Source organism: Macrobrachium rosenbergii, chromosome 31 (assembly GCF_040412425.1).
Source record: "Macrobrachium rosenbergii isolate ZJJX-2024 chromosome 31, ASM4041242v1, whole genome shotgun sequence".
NCBI classification, from domain to species: domain Eukaryota; kingdom Metazoa; phylum Arthropoda; class Malacostraca; order Decapoda; family Palaemonidae; genus Macrobrachium; species Macrobrachium rosenbergii.
The window spans coordinates 779,717-788,521 of NC_089771.1; the positions used below are offsets into that span (position 1 = coordinate 779,717).

The 8,805-nt window shown below is 38.3% G+C and overlaps 1 protein-coding gene across 1 annotated transcript in view; it reads left to right on the forward strand.

The window, feature by feature from the left end:
* LOC136855197 (uncharacterized) overlaps positions 1–8,533 on the forward strand; it is a 19,459-nt gene extending 10,926 nt beyond the window's left edge. The window contains exons 4-10 of the mRNA XM_067132103.1: positions 3,044–3,500; positions 4,064–4,884; positions 5,031–5,430; positions 5,644–6,148; positions 6,335–6,558; positions 6,940–7,114; positions 8,431–8,533. Of these exons, the coding sequence (XP_066988204.1) occupies positions 3,044–3,500; positions 4,064–4,884; positions 5,031–5,430; positions 5,644–6,148; positions 6,335–6,558; positions 6,940–7,114; positions 8,431–8,533 (2,685 nt within the window). The remainder of the gene's footprint in view (positions 1–3,043; positions 3,501–4,063; positions 4,885–5,030; positions 5,431–5,643; positions 6,149–6,334; positions 6,559–6,939; positions 7,115–8,430) is intronic.
* Positions 8,534–8,805: the final 272 nt, after the last annotated feature.

An 8,805-nucleotide genomic window follows, 5' to 3' on the forward strand; every position in this document is an offset into this window, starting at 1 on the left:
AGATAAATACATAGATAGATAGATATACAGATAAATAAATGTCATTGGTTTCCTTTAGACAGTGCTCCTAAGATTATCTAGTTAAATTAAGAAAGCTTAGAATTTCATGAGACGTAGCAGCATATATGCATTCAGCATGTCTTATATGTAACCATACCCATGAAGCCATAAAGAGAGATATAAATTGCTTTCATTTCTTTTTTACGTATTCTTGTCGAATTCTGGTTTTGTAATGGAATCGGAATCAGCTCCTTGCTACTGTGACATATAAGAGCATCGGCACCTGATGAAGAAAGAAGGCTGTCTGTCTTTGCAGAGTAAAGACACTGGAATCTAAACCATCCTGTCACACTGAAGCCTAAACAAGTAATATGTATATATGTGCACAGTTAAGTTCTGTGATTATTTTCTTATGTATTTATAATCGTTAGAACTGAAAAACATAAGAGATGTATTTAAATGGTATAAATTGAGATCCACAATACATATATTTATAATTATATGAACTGAAATACCCAATAATTTTTTTATAATTATATAAATTGAAGTACACAATGACCGTATTTATGATTGGATGAACTTGAATACATAATGGATGTACTTAAATTGTATGAGTTGAGATCCACAATATTTAGACACTGTGATTGGCAGGATTCTCCAGGTGACCAAGTCAGCTGACGTAGGTATATTTCTATAAGTGTGCGAGTAGGATTATACAATATTCAAATGCTGTGGTGAATGAAATTCAGGTCTTCTAAAACGAATAATATGAATTGTGAATATATTTACCTTAGCTGACCTGGTCACCGCCTGGCCGAGATTTATGTTAACTGTCTCTAAGAAATCTTCCCAGAGGAGATTCTGCAGAATTTTCAAGGTCCCGGATATTTTCTTCAGCCGAAGGACAGAGCGTTCCCTCCACGGCCAGAAACACAGTCGCCCTCCTGAATCTGTCGTAATGAACAAGAGGGATTTGAGGGATTCTCCGTTCATACTCCATGAACCTCGGGGTTAGCGCCCAGACGTGATTACAACTCGAAGAGAGAGTTTTCTGGAAACTGGACCGTGGGCTTTTCTTGTGGGAGTGAGAAAAAGTGTTTTTGGGAATCCAGTGGATTAAATATAGAGATTATTTTACTTTTTGTTTAATTAGGACTGTGCCCGGTCGTTGGTAAATGCATGAACACAAACAGATCTTGAAAATGTTCTTATAACGTAAAAAGAAAAAACCTTTATTATCCAAAATCATGAGGTCTGCAATGATAACGGGGTACAAAAGTATCTTATAAGTATCTTAGAAGTATTTCTACAGTAAATTCACTGAATTTGGTTCTTATTTTGCATAAAATCTAAGTGTATTTGATTTTCTTTATTTGGGCAAATTTCATTGTAAGGGTTGTCATCTTGTTGTCATTTAATTATTATTTAATTAGTTGATTTGTCTTAGCTTTAATTTTAAATGTTAAATTATTGTCACAATGTATTAGCTAGTTTTCCTCCTCTGGTGGTTCTTGTGTTTACGTTTTCACTAACGACCGTTTTGTCTTTCATGTTTTGAGGGTGTACGGCTTTTCTCCCCAGCCGCCCCCCCCCACCTCCGCCCCAGGAGGCCGAGGGGTTGTCAACGTCCCGAAGGAAGTAGTGGACAATTGTGTTCTGAACCTTGACCTGGGCGTATCTACTTGATTTTGGCCGCTGCTGTTGACTGCTACGTTTTTGGCATCCTGAACTTGGGATTATTTTGGATCCACTTCCTTCAGCAGCTGGAGGATTTATTCATTTATTATCCTGCTACGCCCTTGGTTCAGTTACCATAGCCAAGGGGACCTCTCTGTCCAACGGTACGGTATTTGGACTGTTATTAGTTTGTATGCTGAGCAAGACGCCTCAGTTGGATCACGGCCTGTGAATTGGTGGAGGTATAGGCCAGCGCCGTAGTTGGGCCCATAATTTGACATCACCCTGTCTCAATCTCCAGACGTGGAGATCCTTAGTTTAGCCAGATCACGGCTTTGTTACAATGACCACCTCTGATTACTTTAGTGTTGTATTTTGGTTAGGTTATTCATTCTTTTGAACTTCTCCTCCTTTCTGGGCCCCCTCCATATTGCGTTTGAATGTGTTGTATTTCTATTTATTAATTGGGTAAGTGTTTTTTTTATATATGCGTAATTGTTTTTCATTATAATTATTGTATCTAGTGGTTCAGGCGTCATTTCTGTCTATATCTTCATGTATTAGAATTAATTTATTTTTCTTAGTGTTTATTTTCACCCCCAAATTGGTTTTGCACACATTGGTTGATAGTCTTGTGATAAGATTTCACTTACTGTGAATTTCGTATTCTGGTTAGTGAATACTAGTATTGGATAATTATACAAGTGTATGTGGTGGTGGTAAAACGACCCATCACAAACTGGCGACCGTTTTGACAGGATATTTTGTTCTTGCAAGTATTCACTAGTGTGCAAAATTGATTCTGGGGGTTTTATTTTTGGGCAACAGTTTTACACCTTCTCCAGATTTGATATTTTTTTTGGGGTATTGTTTTGAGGTTTGATTGAGCAAAATGTGTACTATTGATGTTTTAGAGCTTCTTAGTGGAGAGGGGTGGCAAGCAAGGCTCGCAGAGTTGGATAGGCTTGAGTTAGAGCAAGTGGCTCAGCATTTGGAAATTGAATTTGATTCTGTCTGTAAGGAAGGGCCTATTGTTGTTGAAGGTATATGATTATGTTAAAACTGTGAAGACAGAGGGGAAATGAAGGTAGTCAAAGAGGAAGTGTCTGTAGAGTTTTTGAATAAGCAAATTGAGTTAAAAACAATAGAGTTTAATATAGAAAAATTTAGGGCAGAGGAAAGAGAGAGAGAGAGGCAGTTTGAGAGGGAAATGCGTTTAATGGATCCTGTTTCTCTCCTTCTTCCCCAACCAGGGGGTGACGCCTACTATTAATTTGTCAGAGGCACTCAAATTTGTGCCACATTTTCAAGAGTGTAATGTAGCGGAGTTTTTGTTTCATTTGAGAGGATTGCCGCTAAATTGCAGTGGCCTCAAGAGTACTGGACGACACTTATCCAGAGTAAATTGATAGGTAGGGCTCAGAAAGTGTATGTTACGTTGGATGAGAGTTTATCATCCGACTATGATAATGTGAAAGCCATTGTGCTAAAGGCTTATGAGCTTGTCCCTGAGGCTTATAGACAGCGTTTCAGGAATTTACAGAAAGATAGGGAACAGACGTTCGTAGAATTTGCTAGGGGTAAGAGGCAATATGCTGAAGATTGGTTAAAGTCGAAAGAAGTTGACAATTTTGAAGGGTTGAAAGAATTGGTACTTGTAGAGGAGTTTAAGAGGTGTGTACCCGATAAGTTGAAGGTGCATTTGGAAGAATTAAAGATTGATACTTTGCAGGAGGTTGCCATTGCTAGTGACGAATATTACCTGTCACATAAGAATGAGTTAGGGGTGATGAGTAATATAAAGCCTGGTTGTGTTAGAAAAAGTCAGAGTAATAATAATAATAATAATAATAATAATAATAATAATAATTTTTTTTGGGAGGCCTAATTATGTTAATAGAGTCAGCTCAGGAGGCAGAATAATAAATCATTTTTCTGCTAATAACAATCATGTTTCTCCTGACAGAGGTAACATAAATAATCCTGAAAGGTTAAGAAGCATGACATGCTTCTTCTGTAATAAAAGGGGGCATGTAAAAAGTCAGTGTTTTGCCTTTAAGAAGTCCCTACAAGCTAAGGGTAGATCAGTTATGGGCATTGATAAGCGAGAGAGAGAGCCCGTCCAAACGAGAACGACTGAACAATGACTAACCAATTGCTTTGAAAGGTATTTGTCCCGTGGTAGTGTCTCGTCTGTGGATTCGTCCAAAGAAAGGGTGGTTCGCATTTTGCGGGACACGGAGCGGCTCAGTCGTTGATTTTAAGAGAGGCATTACCTTGCGATTTTGTCCATGACTTTGAAGAGTTTGTTCTGTTGTCTGGCTTTCCTGATTCAGTTGAGTCCTATCCCATCGGTAATTTCCATTTAAAATGTCCATCTTTTCAGGAATATTGAAGTTGGCCATTGTGAATAGGTTTCCTGTTAAAGATGTAGATATTGTGTTAGGAAATGATGTGGCTTATAAAAATAAACAGGATCCAATTTTAATGAATCGTGAAATTGCTGTCGTTACTCGTTCTAGAGCTAGTGGTGTTGACGCTGCAGAGTCAACAACAGACGTAGATTGTAGTAGTTTAGAACGTAGTATTAGTAGTAGTAGTGGTAGTAATTTAGTTGTAGATAGGAATATTGCAAAAGACCTTCCAAATTGGACAAAGGAAGAGCTAATTAAAGCTCAGAAACAAGAATTCCGGGACCTTCCTGTTGAGTCGGGCGAAGTGGATGATTTAACTGTCCCAAAGTTTAAAATAATTAATAACATTCTTTACAGGTTGAGTAGGCCTAGAGAGGCTGGCAATAGTGCACATGAAGTTTTAAAACAGATATTGGTTCCTTATGTTCACAGGATTGGCTTGATGTCGTTGGCACATGATAATGGTTTGGCGGGTCATTTCGGAATCCACAAGACAGCTGGGAAATTGCTTAAGGATTATTACTGGCCCAAATTGAAATCCGACGTGAAGAAATTTGTCAATAGCTGTAGTATCTGTCAGAAGGTCGGTAAGCCAAACCAAGTTATTCCAAAAGCTCCTTTATGTCCCATCCCTGTGGTTTCTGAACCTTTTAAGGAAATTATCATTGATGTTGTCGGGCCGTTGCCCAGGACTCGTAGTGGGAATGAGTATATTTTCACCATGATGGATAAAATGTCCCGTTATCCAGAATCAATTCCTCTACGATCCATCAAAAGTGTAAAATTTGTTGAGGTATTAATTAACTTTTTTACTAGGTTCGGAATGTCTAAGGTGGTTCAATCTGACTGTGGTACAAACTTTGTTAGCAAATATTTTAAGGAGAAAATGGCAGAATTGGGTATTAAACATGTGACTTCATCTCCTTATCATCCGGAAAGTCAGGGTGCTCTGGAGAGGTTTCATCAAACTCTGAAATCGATGATCAGGAAATATTGTCAAGTCACGGCTCTGAGTGGGACAAAGAATTACCATATCTTTTATTTGCTTTTCGGTCGGCTCCAAGTCAGTCTCTTGGTTTATCCCCATTTAATTTGGTTTTTGGGCATTGTGTTCGGGGTCCGCTTGATGTTGTAAGAGAGTCATGGGAAGGTGACATTCCTGATATTAATTTATTAGATTATCTGACTAATTTGGGTGATAAAATGACGAAGGCCTGGGAATTTGCTCGTGAGAATTTGTTGTGTAGTCAGAGAAGAATGAAATACTTCTTTGACAGGAAGACCAAAATTCGTAACTTCGCTGAAGGCGACAAGGTATTGGTGTTGTTACCTCTTCCAGGTAATTCGTTAAAAGCTTCATTTTCAGGTCCTTGAAAGTTTTGAAAAAAAATAAGCGAGGTTAATTATTTGGTAGAAACTCCTGAACGGAGGAAACCCTTTCAACTTTGCCATATTAATATGTTAAAGGAATATAAGGAAAGGGATAAAGTCATTCCTGTGGCAACAGTTGGGGAGGTTGTAAATTGTAATAATAATATTTATTCTTTTTCAGAGGAAGAATTTAATGAAGATAAATATGGTAATGATGGTAACTTTCCAACAGGTAATAAAACTTCTTTGAAAAATTTTGATAGTTCAGTTTCTCATTTGAGTTTTGATAAACGTAGGTCTCTAAAGAAGTTGGTGTTCGATTATAAAGAATTGTTTTCGGATGTACCAGGTCGAACATCTGTCTTAGAACATGACGTGGATGTTGGTAATGCCACGCCAGTGAAACAATCGCCATATAGATTAAATCCTTTTAAGAGTGAAGTTGTTGCAAAAGAGGTGGAATATATGTTAAAACATGGTTTGATCGAACCAAGCAAAAGCCCTTGGTCGTCACCTGTGGTGTTGGTTAAGAAATCTGATGGAGAGTTTCGTATGTGTTTTGATTATAGGAGAGTTAATGAGGTTACAAAACCCGATAGTTATCCTTTGCCACGGATAGAAGATTGCATTGATCGCATGGGGAAGTCTAAATATAAAAGTAAATTTGATTTGTTAAAAGGTTATTGGTAAGTTCCTTTGTCGAAACGAGCAAGGGCCTTGTCAGCTTTCGTTACACCTCAAGGGTTGTTTCAATGTCGTGTTATGCCGTTTGGTATGAAAAATGCCGCCGCCACTTTTCAAAGGTTAGTGAACACGCTGGTGTATGGTTTAGAAGGTTGTGTGGTTTATATTGATGACATTGTTATTTATAGTGACGACTGGGACACACATCTGAAGCGTATTAAGGCCTTGTTTGAGGTACTGAAGAAAGCTGGTTTGGTGGTTAATTTAAAGAAAAGTGAATTTGCAAAAGCGAAGGTTGTTTATTTGGGTCATGTAGTTGGAGATGGTAAAGTTACCCCTAAACAAGCAAATGTGGAGGCTATTGAAAAGATTTCTGTTCCTGAGCGCCGAAGGGATGTCAGGAAGTTCTTAGGTTTGCTAGGGTATTATCGTCGGTTTGTAAAGAATTTCTCTGACATCGCTGTTCCACTTACTAACCTATTGAAAAAGAAGGTCGCGTTCATTTGGACGAAGGAAGCGCAGAATGCTTTTGAAAGTTTGAAGGGGATACTACTCAGTTTCCCCATTCTTAGGGCTCCGGATTTCGACCTCCCATTTTCGCTTGCCACTGACGCAAGTGACGTCGGTGTCGGAGCGGTCTTATTACAGAACGACGAGCAAGGCGTGTCTCACCCGGTAGCGTTCTTTTCGAAGAAACTAACCTCCGCTCAACGCAAATATTCGACGGTCGAGAAGGAAACACTCGCATTAATCTTGGCCATTAATCATTTTTCTGTTTATCTATCTTCCACAGGAACTCCAGTAAAGATTATGACAGATCATAATCCATTGACCTTCATCAACAGATACAAAAATAAAAATCAACATCTGATGCGGTGGAGTATCATGTTGCAAGAATGGAACTTGCAGTTTTCTCATATACCGGGAAGAGATAATGTAGTGGCTGATGCTCTCTCTCGCAGCGTTGGGTAGGGATTCTGGCAAGGGGCTCTGCGGATATTAAGGTAGTATCTGTATCGTTCTAATTGCGGTGTGTGTGCTGTTGAAGTAGGTAGTTAGGTTTGTATTCTTAGAAGTAGATGAGTGTATAAGGATAATGAATATGTATTAATCTGAATTTTTCTTTACAGGAATTCCATAAATGTCTGGGACTGTAAAATTAGTTATGTTTAATATTAAGTTTATAGGTGAAGGTAAAGATGGTACTCGTTTGAATTTTGTGGCAAGGGTAATTTTAAGATAGGTTGGTGGTGTGTTATTTCTGGAATACGCTTTTGCAGATATTATTATTATTATAGTTTTTATGCTACTGATGAGTAGCATAGGCGGTTGTTGATGGTCGTTGAGACATGGTAAGACACTGTTAGGTGATTGATTATGCAGTTGAGGTGTTAATCAGAGAGTTTACTTAATGAAATGATAGCTACTAATCCGGGTATTCTGTGTTTTCAGGCATAACTACGCTTCACGAAAGTTTTGCGTGTTCAGGTTGCGCAGGGGAAAACTGTGCTGGTTTTCTCTGTGTCGTCCATTATAGGTGTGTGTACTCGGTAGGACACTTTTATAGTGATTTAGTGTGTTGACACGGTGATGTAAATGACTCTTGTTCGCTGAACATTTTTGCAATGGGCGATGTGAGATATGAAGTGAGAAACCGTTAAGTGTGTAAAAATAGTTATGGCCTATGAACAAATATGTGGAATCCGGAGTGGAGCAATGTAGCTCTTGATTATGTACCTATGTGAGAGCCTTGGAGCTATTGGTTTGGTGTTGGTTTTCTGTATTGTATAATATTTAGAATTTGTATTGTATGATATTGGGTAACTTTTGATATTTTGTCAAACTTGTTATTATGTTAGTGCCTTTATTGTGAGCTGCATCCTTGTTCTTTTTTCCACCCCGTCCCTTATTTTGTTTTTGGTATCATGCTCTAATTATATAATTGTTTTTTTTTCACACATTTGTATGAAATCATTATTTCTGTTGTTTGACTATTTTGTTATAACAAGTGATTATTTTATATTTTACTTTTAAATTTGAATTTGAAATATTATTTACTTTAATTTTTTTTTTTTGGAAAAAAAATTCTTTTGGGAGAGGAGGTGTCATCTTGTTGTCATTTAATTATTTAATTAGTTAATTTGTCTTCGCTTTAGTTTTAAATGTTAAATTATTGTAACAATGTATTAGCTAGTTTTCCTCCTCTGGTGGTTCTTGTGTTTTCGTTTTCACTAACGACCGTTTTGTCTTTCATGTTTTGAGGGTGTACGGCTTTTCTCCCCAGCTCCCCCACCCCCTCCGCCCCAGGAGGCCGAGGGGTTGTCAACGTCCCGAAGGAAGTTGTGGACAATTGTGTTCTGAACCTTGACCTGGGCGTATCTACTTGATTTTGGCCGCTGCTGTTGACTGCTACGTTTTTGGCATCTTGAACTTGGGATTATTTTGGATCCACTTCCCTCAGCAGCTGGAGGATTTATCCATTTATTATCCTGCTACGCCCTTGGTTCAGTTACCAAAGCCAAGGGGACCTCTCTGTCCAACGGTACGGTATTTGGACTATTATTAGTTTTTACGCTGAGCAAGACGCCTCAGTTGGATCACGGCCTGTGAATTGGTGGAGGTATAGGCCACCGCCGTAGTTGGGCCCATAACTTGACAA